Here is a 19,600-nt window from a genome sequence, read left to right on the forward strand (position 1 = left end):
AAAGGCAGGCAGTTTGTCGACGCCGCTAAAGGCTATATCCGAGATTTTTGGCATTCTATCACGCCTGAATGCGCGCCGGGCAAGTTTTAAACAGTTTCAAGGCTCGTCTGGGACCCTTCTGTTTACGGGGTCTTGACTGACATGCCCTGCTTGATCGCTGCAAAGAGGCTTAAGTGCCAGCGCCAATACAATGATCAAAGGGGCTTGGTGCATTGCTAGAACTCAACGGATACGTAACAATTGTGATTGTTGACCATGAATGGCGTTTAATATTCGAATAATACATTCTAGTTTATGAACTTTGAGATTCGTCTGTGGGTTGTGATTGTCGATATTAACTGTCGTTATATCTAATTGCGTTGCCCAAATTTTGACAGCAGGTGTTTTTCTCTTTGATTATGTTTCTTGACACATTTTTAATAATTGTAATTTTGACAATGAAAGGCACTTCTTAAACAGTGACATTCTTCTTTTTTGCCAGCTTTCGTTCCTAGTTGCTTGTTTTGGAACTTATTTGTAAATTGAGATTGTTGACAATGCTTTGCGCTTTTTATGGGATACAACTCGTTTTCGACATTAGTTCTTGTTCTTTATTTTGCGTTAATTGGAAAACGCTAAGCGAGCCTTTTTGTAATTTGTAAATCATAAATTCCTCTTGGGACAATTTTGTGAATTGTATGCATTTTTCAAAGTTTCCGACAGCAGTTCGTCCTCTTTGCTAGCGAACCTTTTGCCAACCAAACCAGCAGAAAATGCCATCTGTCGTCCCTGAGCAACAATAAGGGCGACCCTTTTTCCTGAGTTAATCCCTTCGCAGCGCTTGTGCCTTTATAACCTTTATGCAGGCGTCCACACCGGCGCTTCAAACGGCCGTGTATTGAAAGGAGAGTGCCTGTTTACATAGGGATTTCACGTTTGTTGACTTACAGCCTTCGCTCGAAATTGAGTCAGTTTTGAAGTTCTGCCAGCCTAATGATGTCACACCAAGACCACTTGAGCGTAAAAGGAGCGCGCTTTAAGCCGTTTTCTTTTCTACCTGGTCGATAAGTGCCGATACGACCAGTTGATTCAAGTGTTACCTCCAATAAATTTCAACACTAAGCACACGTGTTTGTTCCACTGAGCGTGAATGCTTTAAAATTCCGACTGAATTACTGAATTTATGAATAAGTGAAATTTATATTGAATTCTACAAACGCACACATTTAATTCACACCGCTTTTTAACTTTGTGGCAAGCTATTTTTAATGTTTATACACTTTGGTTTATTTCTGTATTTATAAAGATAGCTGGTTGTGCAAATGCGATAGAAGCTCTAGTCTAGACAATTAGGCACCTTAGAGCATTGTTTCTAAATTTATGGTTTGTTTGGTCGTTGAATGTGGTTGGGTCGTCGACTGGTGTAGTTTACATGGTTAGATTTAGTGAGATCGGTCCAAAGCAATTTTTGATTTGCGTGGACCCCGGTAGGCATAAAAAAATTCAAAAATGACGTCACCATGCAAATAGACTACACAAATCTGCTGATATCGGTCGAAAAATGTGAAAGAGAAATGGAGTCTAAAAACTCCGTTTTATTTTTAATTAACCAGTTTTCTATGAAAAAATGATTAACTTAAATATAGACTAATATTAAATTCAGGCCTTGATGGACACCCTAAAATCAGTTAACATACCCACCAAGACCCCAGTTTAAGAACCCCTGCCTTAGAGGGAACACCGGCTTTACCTACATGTCAGCTTGCCGTCAGAGTAATTTGTACAACTTGCCCAAGTGCGGAAGCGGTTAGATAATTTAGCTCTATCAGACGACTGTTCCACGTTAATTGCCGTCTGCATTTACGCCCCGGGCTTGTTTTAATGAGAAATAGGCTTCGTCGTGATGCCTGTCGCCGGATGGACGATTTAGCCACCTGTGGTAATTTACCTTGCGGAAATTTGAATTTGAACAGGTTTGAATTTGACTTATTTTTAATTTTTTTGAGTTACATTTTATTTGTTAACTGTTTAAATTAATTTGGCACTAAACCTATTTGTGATCACAAAAAGATTTAGTAATAGTAGGCCGCCACAAAAAAGGTTGGGAAGCACTTGTTTGTTGCCTAACTTAAATATCGGATCGGAGCCGATGCCTAATGTTAGTATCGGTACTCGTCCGATACTAGGGTGCTCTAAGGGCCGAACCAAATTGATTTGTGTGGGTTTCAGTCATAGTTTGTGATATAACGATGTCGTCCAGAAAATTTCTTTACGCTAAAGAAAATTTAGGATTGTGATAAACCTCGTGCGCATCAGAAAATGAACAGAAAATGAACAGAAAATCTTGGTCTAAATACATTATAGACGATTGCGATTAAGACCAAATACATTGAAGACGTAAAAAGAGTAATATTTTTTAGGAGTACCGGCAATAAACTTTTATCAGGGCGCTTCTCGGCCTTGCTTTCACCCCTGCCTTTGCATATTATTATCTAGCCTTGTAAAGCATTCGTGGCCCACCCGAAAAAAGTAATAAAGCATCTGTGGCTACGTTTCCTCAAACAACGAACAGACCTCGCACAACGCACAATGATGACAGGCGGAAAACATTGACTTAACCGAAATTAACTCCATCCGTTGTTTTGCTTTGCATCGCTGGAAATCAGTTCCGCACATCAGTTAGATCCGACAATGTTGCTGTGGCCTATTTGACTGGGGTCGTCACAGTTTGGCTTTTAAATGTTGCGCCCCACCCACTGAACACGATTGTGGCTTTGTTCCCCCTAAGCGATCAAACAGGGGACCCGGGGTTAATTTGTTTTGGGGTCGGGCTTAGTAGGCTTTCTGGCTTGAAGTATTTCCGAGTTTTCGAAACTGTGTCAATTGGTTTGAGCTTGCAATAAGCTAGCTGATAAAACAAAAAGCACAGTTTTAAAATTAAGAGCGCTTTGGGACAACAATCTATAAACATAAAATAAAAATGTGAAAAAAAGGTTTTAAGGTAGTTTTTACCAACCCCACTACGGAAAATACAACTTAAAAAAATACAGATCCGTTTTAGTTGTAAGGTACGTGTTTACAACCTCGTTTTAAAAAGTGGCTTAAACAATTTATTACGTTCTAAGCAAGCAATAGACGCGCGGTGTAGAAACTCGAACACGCTTAAGATTTTCACCGTTTTAAGGGTTCAATTTGTGGCCCAAGAACAAACTTGAGCTTCCACTATAAGTTAACTGACAAAACAAAAAGCACAGTTTTAAATTTAAGAGTGGATTGGGACAACAAGCTACAAAAATAAAATAAAAATGTGAAAAAATCTAGTGATTCCTTTAGTTTTAAAGTAGTTTTTAGCAACATTATTTTCAAAAAAGGGTTAAAGCTAATAAGAAAGCAATTGCATAAGATTTGGTAAAAATCAAAAACAATTTCCCAACCAAAAAAATAAACAGAATGTCGATATTTCCCTGTTGTACCCCACCCACTAGACACGATTAGGGCTTTGTTCCCCCAATGCGATCAAACAGGGGACCCGGGGTTAATTTGTTTTGAGGTCGAGCTTAGTAGGATTTTGACTTGAAGCGTTTCCGAGTTTTCGAAACTGTGTCAATTGCTTTCTTATTAGCTTTAACCCTTTTTTGAGAACAAGTTTGAAAAAAACTAACTTAAAACTAAATGAATCACTAGATATTTTCACATTTTTATTTTAGTTTCATAGCTTGTAGTATTAAATCAATCTTTATTTCAAAACTGTGCTTTTTTATCAGTTAACTCAGTTGAAGCTCAAGCTTGCTCTTGTGGTCACAAATTGAACCCTTAAAATTGAGAACATCTTATAAGGTTTTGTGAATTTTTCTCGAAAATCTAAAACAAAAAGCACTCTCTATTATTTACTTGAAATTACAATGTAATATATTTTGATAAACATTTAGTTTGCTTTTCTCCCGAATCAAAGCATTTCTTGTCTGTAGTTTGTTCAAAAACAAACAAAAAAAAAACATCGACGCAACATATAAACGTTTAAAAAAAAACTTGATTTTAATTCAGTGCACAGTATAAAGCAAATAATAATATCTAATTAAGATTACTGAAAATGATTTAGTTTTTGGATTTCTTTTTGTTTGTTGATAAGATAATCACGTTTAAAACCACCCTTAGTTTCCAAGATTTTGCAACTTTATCTTTGTTTGTTCAGCTAACGTATCGGAAGGCTTAACCCGCTTTCACCCAAAGCCTAAATATGAAGCCGGTAAATTGCCCACAGCTAATGGGCGTGTCTGCTTCGGCCATTTTTAGTTGGCCCTCTTTTTTCGGATCCAAGAAAAAAGCGAAAGCCAACTGTGGACCAAGTGACGTTGTCCTTCTGAGCTTTGGAATTTCGCTGTTTGACGAGCGTCAGCGTTTTATCGCCGACTCTACAAACATCGCTAATCTTAAACACTTTAAATCCTTGTTTGGTCGGTAAGATTTGGGTCACGTACCACTGTTGTAAATAAGTCGTTTTGAAATAACTCAAGTCCCAGTCAAGTCATTTAAAAAATTACTAAGTCGTAGTGCACCTAACTTAAGTCCAAGTTAAGTTGGGTACATTATGCACGGATCTGTATTGTAGCTTAATAATGAATTACAAAACCAAAAAGGTCCAGTAGATTGATATCATTTAAGACGTTTCAATACGAACTTGTATCATCTTCAGTTCATGTGACTATCAGAATAAATGAATATGATGCAAGCTCGAAGATTATTCAAGCTCGTATCGAAACGTCTTAATCAAGATGATGTCAATCTACTCGACCTTTTTGTCTTTGCAAGTAAAGTCTAAAATTAAAAGTCAAGTTCCAGTCTAGTCATTATTAGAGCAAGTCAACTTCAAGTAAAAGCATTGACATAAAAATGAAACGTTCGTGGATTACTCTTTACGCGTTTTTTTACGTTTTTCTGTCGTGCAATAATATTCTGTGAAATGTAGTACATGTACAGTACGCGCATTCATTTCCGTAACAACAATCCTTCTAAAACAGACTTTTCATAAGTACTATACTAATACATTACGCCAAGTCAAACAAATCAAAAGTTATTGCTCAGCCAATCGACAGAGTTATTACTTCACACAAACAAACTGCCAATGCGTCATACTCAAGGGGAAAGCCCAGACAGATACATGCAGCCAGCAATAATGTGCCGCTGCTATAACTGATTCAACCGCCATTTCCATTCATAGCAATTCGTTCACCGATTGCGTTCGCTCCATTTTTGGGTTCTCAAGGTCCGCAGTTCGCTTAATAACCCCCAACCCCGGTGCTGTGCATAATGACTTGGAATTAGCGGCTGTGGTAAACGCCATGTTTGCACTGCTGTGCGGGTTGCATACCTTGCTCAATACCGCGTATGCGCTATTATGAAATTCGCCGAAACGCTACTATTTATCACGGGCTGCTTCTTTTTTAACGAGTTAAAACAATGAGACAGTATACTTCTATTTTTTTTGTCTGTTTTAAAAATCAAGGCAATCTCAAATTATTGACAAAACCTATTTATCTTTGATTTAAACAGCTTAGTTTTTAATTTGTTTACAATTATTTGCACTTAGTCAAAGAATATAACCGTGTTTGTACTAGTTTTTGAAAAGCTAAGGATGCATTTTCCGAATAAGTTTTTAACAGCTGTTCTTTCTCTTTGCTTGCGTTCAAAGAAAAACCCCAAACCTTCTGAGTAACAATTGAATATTGTGTTTGGCGTTGGTTTTGACATTTCTCAAGCGATAGTGGAATTAGCGGTTGTGGTGATCACATGTTTGAACTGTTGTGCGGGCGGCATGCCTTGCTCAACACCGCGTATGCGCTATTGTGGAATTCGCCGAAATGCCGCTATTCATCACGGGCTGCCATTAATATCGCTGTGTTAAGACTACTTTTCTAACGAGCTAAAACAATGAGACAGTATACTTTTATTTTTTTGTCTGTTTTAAAAATCAAGGCAATCTGAAAATATTTACAGGACTTATTCCTCTTTGATTTATATGGACAAGTTTCTGATTTCCTTACTTTTTGTACCTTTTTAAAGGATATAACCCTTTTACGACTAGTTTGTGAATAGGTAAGGATGCTTTTATCAACGAAGCTTTCGACAGCAGTTCATTCTCTTTGCTAGCGTTCTACAAGAAAGCCCCTTTTAGTAACAATTGTTTTATTGTGTTTGGCGTTGGTTTTGACATTTCTCAAGCGATAGTCGAATTAGCGGTTGTGGCGATCACGTGTTTGAACTGCTGTGCGGGTTGCATACCTTGCTCAATACCGCGTATGCGCTATTATCGAATTCGACGAAACGCCGCTATTTATCACGGGCTGCCACTAATATCGCTGTTTTAACGCTTGTTTTTTAACGAGCTAAACAATGAGGCAGTATACATCTATTTTTTGTCTGTTTTAAAAATCAAGGCAAACTTAAAATTTTGACAAACCTTATTCCTCTTTGTTTTATACAGCTTAGCTTCTGATTTGTTATTAATAATTTGCACCTTTTCAAAGAATATAACCGTTTTTGGAATAGTTTTTGAATAGCTAAGGATGCATTTTCTAAAAAAGTTTTCAACAGCAGTTCATTCTCTTTGCTTGCGTTCAAGGAACAACCCCAAACTTTCTGAGTAACAATTGAATATTGTGTTTGGCGTTGGTTTTGACATTTCTAAAGCGATAGTCGAATTAGCGGTTGTGGCGATCACGTGTTTGAACTGCTGTGCGGGCGGCATACCTTGCTCAACACCGCGTATGCGCTATTATCGAATTCGCCGAAATGCCACTATTTATCACGGGCTATCACTTATATCGCTGTGTTAAGACTACTTTTCTAACGAGCTAAAACAATGAGACAGTATACTTCTATTTTTTGTCTGTTTTAAAAATCAAGGCAATCTGAAAATATTTACAGGACTCATTCCTCTTTGATTTATATGGACAAGTTTCTGATTTCCTTACTTTTTGTACCTTTTTAAAGGATATAACCCTTTTACGACTAGTTTGTGAATAGGTAAGGATGCTTTTATCAACGAAGCTTTCGACAGCTGTTCATTCTCTTTGCTAGCGTTCTACAAGAAAGCCCCTTTTAGTAATTATTGAATATTGTGTTTGGCGTTGGTTTTGACATTTCTCAAGCGATAGTCGAATTAGCGGTTGTGGCGATCACGTGTTTGAAATGCTGTGCGGGCGGCATACCTTGCTCAACACCGCGTATGCGCTATTATCGAATTCGCTGAAACGCCGCTATTTATCACGGAATGGCATTGATACTTTATGTTAGGGCCACCTTTGCGGAAAATGAACTAAAATGAGAGAAATTTCAGTCAGAATACATCTGTTAATTTCGTTAAACCTATATCAGTATTTGTAATTACGAAGTTTCTATGGGTTATTTTTCGTGGGCTGCCCGTGATACCGCCTTGTTAAGAATACTTTCTAGACGAGCGCCGTTTTTCGTTGCAGCTAACCAAGTATATATTGTTTAAATGAGTGGTCGGCAAACTGTGGGCTGCGGCCCAAATGTAGCAGAGCCATTTTTAGTGGGCCGCGAATTACTTTTGAATAGCTTAGTGTTAACATGTAGTTGTGGGCCGCGTGATAGTCGTACATTCATTGCACTTTATTTTAAATGTTGGTGTGGCATAGAAGTTTTAATTTGGCTCAGTTTGAAAAGACCCACGTGCCCAATGTGGTCCTAAATGCCTGTCCTATATTTTTGTCAACTTTAACTGTGTGTAATTGAAAAAATTTTCGCGCTTCGTTCGTATATTCTTCGTTGTATAGTATGTTTTATAATATGATATGGCAGAGTTTGGGGCATAAAGGCACCGAGTAATATTTCACCTCAAAATCCAATACTTCTGAAAAAGACTCTGAAAAAATTACTTTGGGCCGCGACAAAAAAAGTTTGCCGACCACTGGTTTAAATTAATGATTTGTTTTTGGTAATTTGTCGCAGAATACCAGTGATAACGCTTTGTTTATAACTAGCTTGTTGTGTGTGGGTAGCCTAACCTAAGGTAAAAACAGATCTAATTTGGCCGAAGTTTTGATTTACCGCCCACACATATAACATTATGCCAGTCTGACAGAATCTAATTTGACAGTTTATTGTTTCGCAGCCATCATCGTACGCTGTAGGGAAAATTTTATTAACCAAATACCTACAACAGTAGGTGCCTGCTTTCTGCGTTTAGAACCTAAATTACTATCTTAAACTTGGGATATCTTTTTACTTTGGCTAAATTTGCTTAATGTGTGAAATTTGTAGATGCCAATATAGTGTGGTTAATTGTTACGCAACAATGGTCCTTTGTTTGTGTTTAAACACTGATAATAATTTAGTAGTTCCTTATTTTTGTTATATTTACCTACGTAATAGTAATATCAACATGTGTACATCATTTAGGAGGATAAGCCATTTCGGAAGTCGCACTTGACGACGAAAGCTCAGTATTCTCCGATAACAGAAACTTCGTAATCTCTTGTGTTACCTTTATGGACTGTTGTTTGAATTACATGACTTCCATAGTAGTTTGGCCGGTAAACCTGTAAATGCAAACCTGCTAAAATGGTAAAGTTAGTAGCTAAAGTAAGCCAGAACTGCGCGGAACGGCGTTTCGGTAAAATATTTTTTGCAGGTCCATCGTACCTGTAATAAACAGTTGTATTTTAACCGGCCATGGCCCTTTTTTACCAGGCTATGTTATTTCGTGTGTAAAAAAACTAAAATTTATGTTGCAAATTTGTGCAAATTTTGTCAAACTTCCTGAGCTTGACCTATTTTAGTCCCGTTGTGACGTAACTTTGTGACGTCATCTCTAATGCTCAATACCGCGTATGCGCTATTATGAAATTCGCCGAAACGCTACTATTTATCACGGGCTGCTTCTTTTTTAACGAGTTAAAACAATGAGACAGTATACTTCTATTTTTTTTGTCTGTTTTAAAAATCAAGGCAATCTCAAATTATTGACAAAACCTATTTATCTTTGATTTAAACAGCTTAGTTTTTAATTTGTTTACAATTATTTGCACTTAGTCAAAGAATATAACCGTGTTTGTACTAGTTTTTGAAAAGCTAAGGATGCATTTTCCGAATAAGTTTTTAACAGCTGTTCTTTCTCTTTGCTTGCGTTCAAAGAAAAACCCCAAACCTTCTGAGTAACAATTGAATATTGTGTTTGGCGTTGGTTTTGACATTTCTCAAGCGATAGTGGAATTAGCGGTTGTGGTGATCACATGTTTGAACTGTTGTGCGGGCGGCATGCCTTGCTCAACACCGCGTATGCGCTATTGTGGAATTCGCCGAAATGCCGCTATTCATCACGGGCTGCCATTAATATCGCTGTGTTAAGACTACTTTTCTAACGAGCTAAAACAATGAGACAGTATACTTTTATTTTTTTGTCTGTTTTAAAAATCAAGGCAATCTGAAAATATTTACAGGACTTATTCCTCTTTGATTTATATGGACAAGTTTCTGATTTCCTTACTTTTTGTACCTTTTTAAAGGATATAACCCTTTTACGACTAGTTTGTGAATAGGTAAGGATGCTTTTATCAACGAAGCTTTCGACAGCAGTTCATTCTCTTTGCTAGCGTTCTACAAGAAAGCCCCTTTTAGTAACAATTGTTTTATTGTGTTTGGCGTTGGTTTTGACATTTCTCAAGCGATAGTCGAATTAGCGGTTGTGGCGATCACGTGTTTGAACTGCTGTGCGGGTTGCATACCTTGCTCAATACCGCGTATGCGCTATTATCGAATTCGACGAAACGCCGCTATTTATCACGGGCTGCCACTAATATCGCTGTTTTAACGCTTGTTTTTTAACGAGCTAAACAATGAGGCAGTATACATCTATTTTTTGTCTGTTTTAAAAATCAAGGCAAACTTAAAATTTTGACAAACCTTATTCCTCTTTGTTTTATACAGCTTAGCTTCTGATTTGTTATTAATAATTTGCACCTTTTCAAAGAATATAACCGTTTTTGGAATAGTTTTTGAATAGCTAAGGATGCATTTTCTAAAAAAGTTTTCAACAGCAGTTCATTCTCTTTGCTTGCGTTCAAGGAACAACCCCAAACTTTCTGAGTAACAATTGAATATTGTGTTTGGCGTTGGTTTTGACATTTCTAAAGCGATAGTCGAATTAGCGGTTGTGGCGATCACGTGTTTGAACTGTTGTGCGGGCGGCATGCCTTGCTCAACACCGCGTATGCGCTATTGTGGAATTCGCCGAAATGCCGCTATTCATCACGGGCTGCCATTAATATCGCTGTGTTAAGACTACTTTTCTAACGAGCTAAAACAATGAGACAGTATACTTCTATTTTTTGTCTGTTTTAAAAATCAAGGCAATCTGAAAATATTTACAGGACTCATTCCTCTTTGATTTATATGGACAAGTTTCTGATTTCCTTACTTTTTGTACCTTTTTAAAGGATATAACCCTTTTACGACTAGTTTGTGAATAGGTAAGGATGCTTTTATCAACGAAGCTTTCGACAGCTGTTCATTCTCTTTGCTAGCGTTCTACAAGAAAGCCCCTTTTAGTAATTATTGAATATTGTGTTTGGCGTTGGTTTTGACATTTCTCAAGCGATAGTCGAATTAGCGGTTGTGGCGATCACGTGTTTGAAATGCTGTGCGGGCGGCATACCTTGCTCAACACCGCGTATGCGCTATTATCGAATTCGCTGAAACGCCGCTATTTATCACGGAATGGCATTGATACTTTATGTTAGGGCCACCTTTGCGGAAAATGAACTAAAATGAGAGAAATTTCAGTCAGAATACATCTGTTAATTTCGTTAAACCTATATCAGTATTTGTAATTACGAAGTTTCTATGGGTTATTTTTCGTGGGCTGCCCGTGATACCGCCTTGTTAAGAATACTTTCTAGACGAGCGCCGTTTTTCGTTGCAGCTAACCAAGTATATATTGTTTAAATGAGTGGTCGGCAAACTGTGGGCTGCGGCCCAAATGTAGCAGAGCCATTTTTAGTGGGCCGCGAATTACTTTTGAATAGCTTAGTGTTAACATGTAGTTGTGGGCCGCGTGATAGTCGTACATTCATTGCACTTTATTTTAAATGTTGGTGTGGCATAGAAGTTTTAATTTGGCTCAGTTTGAAAAGACCCACGTGCCCAATGTGGTCCTAAATGCCTGTCCTATATTTTTGTCAACTTTAACTATGTGTAATTGAAAAAATTTTCGCGCTTCGTTCGTATATTCTTCGTTGTATAGTATGTTTTATAATATGATATGGCAGAGTTTGGGGCATAAAGGCACCGAGTAATATTTCACCTCAAAATCCAATACTTCTGAAAAAGACTCTGAAAAAATTACTTTGGGCCGCGACAAAAAAAGTTTGCCGACCACTGGTTTAAATTAATGATTTGTTTTTGGTAATTTGTCGCAGAATACCAGTGATAACGCTTTGTTTATAACTAGCTTGTTGTGTGTGGGTAGCCTAACCTAAGGTAAAAACAGATCTAATTTGGCCGAAGTTTTGATTTACCGCCCACACATATAACATTATGCCAGTCTGACAGAATCTAATTTGACAGTTTATTGTTTCGCAGCCATCATCGTACGCTGTAGGGAAAATTTTATTAACCAAATACCTACAACAGTAGGTGCCTGCTTTCTGCGTTTAGAACCTAAATTACTATCTTAAACTTGGGATATCTTTTTACTTTGGCTAAATTTGCTTAATGTGTGAAATTTGTAGATGCCAATATAGTGTGGTTAATTGTTACGCAACAATGGTCCTTTGTTTGTGTTTAAACACTGATAATAATTTAGTAGTTCCTTATTTTTGTTATATTTACCTACGTAATAGTAATATCAACATGTGTACATCATTTAGGAGGATAAGCCATTTCGGAAGTCGCACTTGACGACGAAAGCTCAGTATTCTCCGATAACAGAAACTTCGTAATCTCTTGTGTTACCTTTATGGACTGTTGTTTGAATTACATGACTTCCATAGTAGTTTGGCCGGTAAACCTGTAAATGCAAACCTGCTAAAATGGTAAAGTTAGTAGCTAAAGTAAGCCAGAACTGCGCGGAACGGCGTTTCGGTAAAATATTTTTTGCAGGTCCATCGTACCTGTAATAAACAGTTGTATTTTAACCGGCCATGGCCCTTTTTTACCAGGCTATGTTATTTCGTGTGTAAAAAAACTAAAATTTATGTTGCAAATTTGTGCAAATTTTGTCAAACTTCCTGAGCTTGACCTATTTTAGTCCCGTTGTGACGTAACTTTGTGACGTCATCTCTAAAAAATTCATGCGTTCGGTGAGAAAAGTTTTCCATAAATTGTTGGAGGTTTAATAAGACGTAGTAAGAATATCATGGCCATATAGAAGTAGGTAGCATTTGAACGTTTCAGATATCTCGTAAGATAATGGCTGGAGGTTGCAGTTGACGTAGAATGAATATCAAAGCCGATACAGAAGTATAGGTAGCATTTTGAAAGCTTAGAATTTAGAATAACTTTTTATCAAAACGTTAAAAATTCTACCTCTTTTGTATGGCCTTTGATATTCGTACTAAAAGTGTTCTACGCGTAAACCTAGATAGTAAGACACACCGGTGTTTTAAGCACGAACATAATCGTCTTGATCAAAGGAGAAATTGTCCCAAACTGTACAGGTGCGAAAGTACAAAGACAACACTGTGTTTACCACGGGCGGGATACGCAACGAAATGGCCGGATTAAGGCACAGCTGTTCCACTGCGAGACTAATAACAATCACCTTTCCGTTTGAATTTCGACTGAGCCTGGGCGTCAAAGCCTACTGTATACGAGCCGTCTGGGGAATTGCTGTGACGACGCCTTAATTTGATTGGGCTTTGGCGCCCGTTTGCGTTAGATCGTGTCACTTTGTCTGGCACTTTCTATCAATGGAAGCGTGATCTATTGCATTTGGTAACGCCTATCAACGGCTCCTGGGACTTAAAAGTGCCTTAAACTCCGAAAAGAGTTTTGATGTCATTTTGACCGACTGACAATTTCATTAAGGTTCTCCATATATGTATGTTTAAGAGGATTAGGTCCACACAATTTAAAGTTATAAATGAGACATAGTGACTGATTCTGATTAGCTTGACGAATTTGTATTAGTATAAAACTGTACGTTTTTGTACTCACTTTTTTACAATATTTAAAGCAATTAATTACCTGCATGAAACATGTCTAAACGTTTTTGTATTTAAAATTACCTATATTGTTAAAAGTTTTTTGTCATTTTGAAATGAACGCGAAAGCCCATACAGAAGTAGGTAGAATCTTGTAAACGCCTTTAGAAATTGTTTTATTTTCTATTTATTTAAAATGACCTCAATATGCACATGGCCCCCACATGGGCTTTGATATTCATTCTACGTTCAATTACGACCTTCAGCCACTTTATTCTTAGATTTATTCAGCTCATTTCAAAATATGTAACCCACTTGTGTATGGGCTTATGTATTCATTCTACATCTAACTAAAACTTCCAGTCATTATTCTCCAAAGTTTTCACATTGCATTTCAGCAGTTCTTCAAAAGTAGCCCCTGTTTAAACATCCCTCTCTCTCTATATACATATATATACACACGCAGACATATATATATAAAGATAGTATATATATCAATAACATATATATAAAGATTACAATGCATTTGTGCAACTTTAAAAAGTACCCGCTGTTTGAACATCTATATATATACTACAGACACATGCAGACATATATATATAAAGATAGTCACAGTTCAATTACCCCCAGGGGCTGCCAGAAATGTCATCCAATCTTGCCTTATCTTGAGTGGTTATGGTAAGATTGCGGTCTGCATCTTCTGAGCTGCTTCAAATGCCATGTTTGAAATTTAATTCGCGTGAAATTGCAACCAGCTTGTGTCGCTTTTGTACTTGATCAAATCACCAAGAAGGCTACTAATGTGCTGACCGCAAGTTGCAATTGTTATATATTACACTACCATTTGTTTATTGTGTATTTTTTTGGAAATAAAATAAAATAAACAACCCGTTAGTTTTTACCGATTTGAATGAGATAGGATTATTTAAAAAGGTAAAAAAATAGCAACAGGAGAAATCTTTAAAAAAAGGGTTAAAAGAACTTACCATAAATTTTTGCATTTAAACCGTAACAATTTTTTTTTCTTTTTTTAGTTGTTGCAAATTATTTGAATTATATAAATTTATCTTATTGAGAGTAATTAAACATGCACTAATTTTCATTTTTTTGTAATAAAAAAAACAAAAATACAAATTTAAATAGAAAACAAGGAAAGTGAAGAAAAAAGTTTACTGACTTTTATTTAAAAGTTAATCGTTTATCTATAAATTTATTAAAACAGAAAATACAAAGTTATTTATGCATAGATATACTAGGGCTGTGGAGTCGGGTAAATCAATCAGAGTCCAACTTCAGCCCAAAATAAGTCGATTGGTGAGTTGGACTTATGCTAAAAACCAAAGTTCCAGTACGATTTTGACCAAATTAACCGACTCCGTCTAGTCACGAGTCCTACTCCGGCCAAATGTGCGAAGAAAAGTAAACGTTAGCATAAATATTAGAAACGTAATATCCGATTGATTTTTTACAACTGTAAAACAATCTTTCAAATACGTCTTAAAATATTTATTTAATATTTCTTAAATTTTCAGGATCGAAACTTAATACGTCAAGCCATCATCGAACGAAGGTTTTTACTGGAAAATGGACTGAGCACCATTAACTCGGAGCACTTGCGTCTGAAGCGGCAAACCTTCCCGCGTGACTCTGATGACGAAGACGACCTTGGAGTGAGCGGAGACACGACCACAGAGCCAACTGAAACAACTCCACATGCGGCCAACGACCGGTTCTGGGGTGCGCATATAATTGAATTTTCTGTGTTTTTCTTGATAATTTTTTTTATGATTACCTAGTCATTTTACATTTTATTATTTTAAAATATTGAAAATTGTTTATTTTTATATGTTAAAGTTTGCTTTTTCGTTTACTTTTGAATTTGTATTATTTTAGTATTATTGTTAGTGATTTTATTAAAAAAAAAAAAAAAAAAAAAAAACTTACTAAGATTGCTTGTTTTCAGATTTTGAACTACGTGATATGCCATTGATACTTTTTTGTATTATATTTTATACCATAAAGGTGTTACGAAAAATAACAACTAACGGTGATTGGTTAATCATTATTTTTACTTGACTTTTATCAAAATGAAACGCCAAATACTTTCTACAAGAAGACAAACCAACAGTAGAATAACCTGCTGGACATGATTCGAAATCGCCCTCTCGATCTATGACAAAACAACACATTGAAAGCTCACCAGAACTTGAAATTAGATTTTCAGTGCTGTAAAGACTTAAGTCAGTGTCAATGACTTGAATTAAGTGAACTTAAGTCACTGTATTTCAATGATTTTACTTAAGTCGTTTGCAATTGCGTGCTTACGTGACTGACGTCATCTGACAGCTATAAGCAGTGAAAACACTTGTTTTAAAAACCCCAAGATCTTGTTTAAATTGTAAACTTTGAGCCAGTTTATGTAATCTAAATTCCAAAGTCTACCATCCCACTGGAAAATTTAGGAAAAAGCTTTCTCAACTTTGACCCGAACCTCGCTGAATTAAGGTTCGCGATAGGTTATAAGAATTTACTATTTTTAATTGATTTCAGAGTGTTTTTACTTGATATGTATTTTGCAGTCTGGTACCGCACCGAACTCAACTTTTTGGAGTCGATCATATTCACCAAAGAGTTACAGGATCATCATTCAGAAGAATTCCTTGATCTATCCGGTGAAATTATGTTCGATGTAAGTGCCTGTCACTGTTTCTGCAATAATATTGCCTTTTATTTTGTGCTAGCTTTTTAGCAATGCATTTTGTTTTACAGATGGAAGAATACCTGAGCACAAAGCTGCCGGGATATTTGGAAGCTACTCCTGTAATGTTCGCGTAAGTTTAAACAGGAATTATTTTTGGAAACAAATTATGTTTTTCTTTAATTGAATTACTTCAAAAGGGTAATTCATCAAATAAGGTATTTAAAATATACGAAATTTGTATTTTAGTTTTCTTCATTTTCATTTAAAAATGTCTCTGTATTGAATATTAAATTAATTAGCTTCAAAGTTAAAACTGACATAAGTTTTAACAACTATTTCCTTCGTTTTTTAACTAAATGTTTTTAGGCAATAATACGGGTGTTTTTTTTTTCTAACTTACCTATTTTTGATATTTATTTCTCTTATTTTCATTGTTTTTTTCTAGTTTTTTTATCCTTTTTCAGTTAATAAGGCGGTTGCACTATGGTTTGTTATGTTATGTTTTTTCAACTTGAGCATTTGCTTTATTCTCCATGAATTATTATCCTTTAAATTGTTAATTAATTTTCTCTCAAATTGTATGTTTAGTTCTTTAGTCAAAAGGAGGGTTACGTGATGGACTTGGCGTCATGTATTTTAAAACTTTCATATTTGCTATTTATTTTCCTTGGTATGTCTAACCTTTAAATTGTTACTTAATTTTCGCTCAAATTGTTGTACGTTTCTTCAGTCAAAAGGAGGGTTACGTGATGGTGTTTGTGGATGTTGGAACATGTTCCGACAGTTCAGCTCAGTCGATAAAAGACGCGGTTCTTTCCATGTTGGAATCAGGAATGCTTGGGAGGTTTTACATTTCCCCTGAGCACTTTAAAATGAAGCAAATCGGGGTGGACCACGAGAGGCAAGAATGCGGTGGGTCAACTATATTATACCCTCAACTATATACTAGGGCTGCGGAGTCGGTTATAACAACCCGATTTCGACTTCAGCCAAATTAACGGACTCCGTCGAGTCCGGTTCCGACTCTTTAGCCTTTATTACCTCAAGATTGATTTAAAATTAGGATTACTAATAAGTGAGAATACATGCGAAGCAAAACAACTAATCATTAGAATCTGTAACTCGTATTTCGATCGGATTTGTATTATAGTTTGCTAGACTTCATTTATTTTTAGTAGTAAAAATAACAACTTAGAATCAAAATAAGTAATATCGCGGAATAAGAGGCACTTTGTCTCAATATATGTGTGCTTTAGGCTTTTAAAAGATATGTCCTACTTACTTTAAAGTTTAAATTTAATGTTTTAGCTTCGGTTGCAGTCGTCGCAAGCACAGCAGCATTCAAAACGACCACAACAGTTGTTGTTCCAAGCACCGAACAGCAAGTTGTAAGTAGCTCCACTGATTAGCTGTCAGTCGCACAAGTTTGCAAAACCACTTCAGAAGCTTTTAAGTGGCTCTGTTATCTGGAAGATGGGCCAGCACAAAGCATTATGAAAATCAAACTTTCCTGGCTGTACTGAATGCATATTAGTATACACGGTGTTCTTTCTATTTTTGTTTGGCAAATCCTTTATTGATTGTTGATTTTTCAGTCTGGAATTACTATTACAGTTCGAGATTCCTGTTAAGAGCTTGCTTTTGGGCCAGGGCTTCTTAAGCTAGGATCCGTTGACCCCTGTGTTGTACGTACGTATTTTAAAGGGGTCCATTATTATCTAATTGAAAGTGTAATATTTTAAAAGAATGGAATTAATGTTTTTACAAAAAAAGCGCTTTGGCGCCTTCACCTTAAATGTATTTTTACTCTATGGCAGTTTCACATTTGTGGAACCGTGCGTTTTTAAAGTCTACCTGTTTTGTGACTTCATCTTTAAAATGTTCCACGCCTACCCCGGTCCACGTGAATCAGATACTTTTTCAGAGGTCTGCCTTAAAAAAAGTTTAAGAACCCCTGCATTATAGCTTATAGCTTATTATTACCAAAGTGCTTTTCCCAGACCCGACGTCCATTAGCGACAACCACAACAACGGAACCGACTCCCCCGGATGCTAATGAAGAACCTGACTTTGATACGATCATCAGGTAGCTTTAATTTATTTTTTACTGTTTTAAATAGCTCAATAACTTGCGACGTTCTTCAATATATGTTTAAATAGATATTTTTTGGACCAATCTGTTAAAATCTGTGCAATCTGTTAAAAAAAGAAATCTTTAAGTAAAAAATCTTTTTAAAAAATAAAATAATTTTTTTTTTAATATTTAAAATTTTACTCAAATCTTACTTCTGACGTAAATGTTTTCCTTAGTGTTTTTATTGTCGGGAGTCTTTTTGCGAATAAAGTTTTTGCTTTATTGGTTTGCGTGTCACCTTTCCAGTGTTATGTTTTTCGCGCTCAAACTGTTGATTTTTTTTGGTTTTTTTTTCGCGTTTACGGACTCATTTGTGTTTTTTTGATATTTTTTGTCTTAAATTCGATATTTGTTCAGTGTTTCGACGTCCAGACCACCAGTAGTAGGTCCCCGCACTTGTCGCCCCTCAGAAGCGACTTGCGCTAACGGCCAGTGCATCGACCGAATTTATGTCTGTGATGGATCACAAGATTGCTGGGATGGGAGCGACGAAGCATCTTGCTCAAGTAAGATTATTTTTTTCTTTTTTTCTAATATTAATTTCAGAATGCTTTTTAAACGTTGAGATTTTGCATACTTGAAATGGTGGCCAACTCAGAGTAATAATTTATCTTTTTTTAATATTTCCACTGGAACTTAAATGTTTTGTGCTCGTCAAAAAGTATATAGATTTTAAAACGATCTGCGTATTTTGCCGCTTTGTAACATTTAGAAAAAGTTTAAAATGTTCGAAATCTCACTCTGTGTTGTAAAATATTACATAGATTCAAAATAATGTGCGTTTTTTGCTGCATTGTATTCGTTGCAATCCTTCACGTGTTAATAGGCATCAATTGAATCAGCTTAATTTTAGACTACTGGATAGAAGCCTATGTAAATAATGGTAGCATTGGACAGAACGAATATAATGTTGCTGCCAGGAATTGTTTTAATTATAATAGGGTGAATGACTTAGGGATGTTCAAAGTAGAATCCCAAGGTATTCTAGAATAATAGGTTTCGAATCTAGAATAACGAATAGCGAATCCTAGTATATTTTTATTAAATTATTTAACCTCGATTTTGTTTGGGGAAGGGATTAAATCTAATCTAACCTACAGGGCCCCCGATCACAGCAATACATCGCCCAAACAATTTTCTAACATGTGTACATTATAATAAAAAAAATCTCCCATATGTTTAACATTCTTAACAACTGTCATTTGAAGCAGTTGTGTAAACTGTAATATGTCAACTGTCCAGGTTGTTGCCAAAACCGCGTTTGTACAATTAGGCGCAACAATCGGCGGTAAAACGTTAAATTATATCGGTTCCAATTACCCGAATTAAATGGCAGAATTGGATTCGAATCCCATCTGGATTCGAATCCAAGGATTCGATATTGTACTTTGAGCATCCCTAGACTGAATGTTCTGGTGGATGTTACCTCACTTTTTGTCGGACGAACAGTTTTATAATGTTTGAAAATGTTCCAATTCGATCACCACTGTGTTGTGTAGACGGCATCAACAAGTGCGACCCGACCCAGTTCTTGTGTGTTGGAACCGGGGTTTGTGCCCAGAAGCACTGGAGATGTGACGGGGATGACGATTGTGGGAACGGATTCGACGAACAGGGATGTTG

General features: G+C 36.3%; 1 protein-coding gene across 1 annotated transcript in view; it reads left to right on the forward strand.

The window, feature by feature from the left end:
- The window catches only part of LOC146139172 (basement membrane-specific heparan sulfate proteoglycan core protein-like), an 86,166-nt gene that overhangs the window by 1,424 nt on the left and 65,142 nt on the right, over positions 1 to 19,600 (forward strand). The window contains exons 2-9 of the mRNA XM_083391724.1: positions 14,675 to 14,879; positions 15,722 to 15,831; positions 15,912 to 15,973; positions 16,574 to 16,755; positions 17,152 to 17,231; positions 17,844 to 17,929; positions 18,335 to 18,483; positions 19,477 to 19,599. Coding sequence (XP_083247850.1) covers positions 14,675 to 14,879; positions 15,722 to 15,831; positions 15,912 to 15,973; positions 16,574 to 16,755; positions 17,152 to 17,231; positions 17,844 to 17,929; positions 18,335 to 18,483; positions 19,477 to 19,599 — 997 coding nt within the window. The remainder of the gene's footprint in view (positions 1 to 14,674; positions 14,880 to 15,721; positions 15,832 to 15,911; positions 15,974 to 16,573; positions 16,756 to 17,151; positions 17,232 to 17,843; positions 17,930 to 18,334; positions 18,484 to 19,476; position 19,600) is intronic.

This window comes from Ascidiella aspersa, chromosome 6 (assembly GCF_963924565.1).
Source record: "Ascidiella aspersa chromosome 6, kaAscAspe10.2, whole genome shotgun sequence".
NCBI lineage: Eukaryota > Metazoa > Chordata > Ascidiacea > Phlebobranchia > Ascidiidae > Ascidiella > Ascidiella aspersa.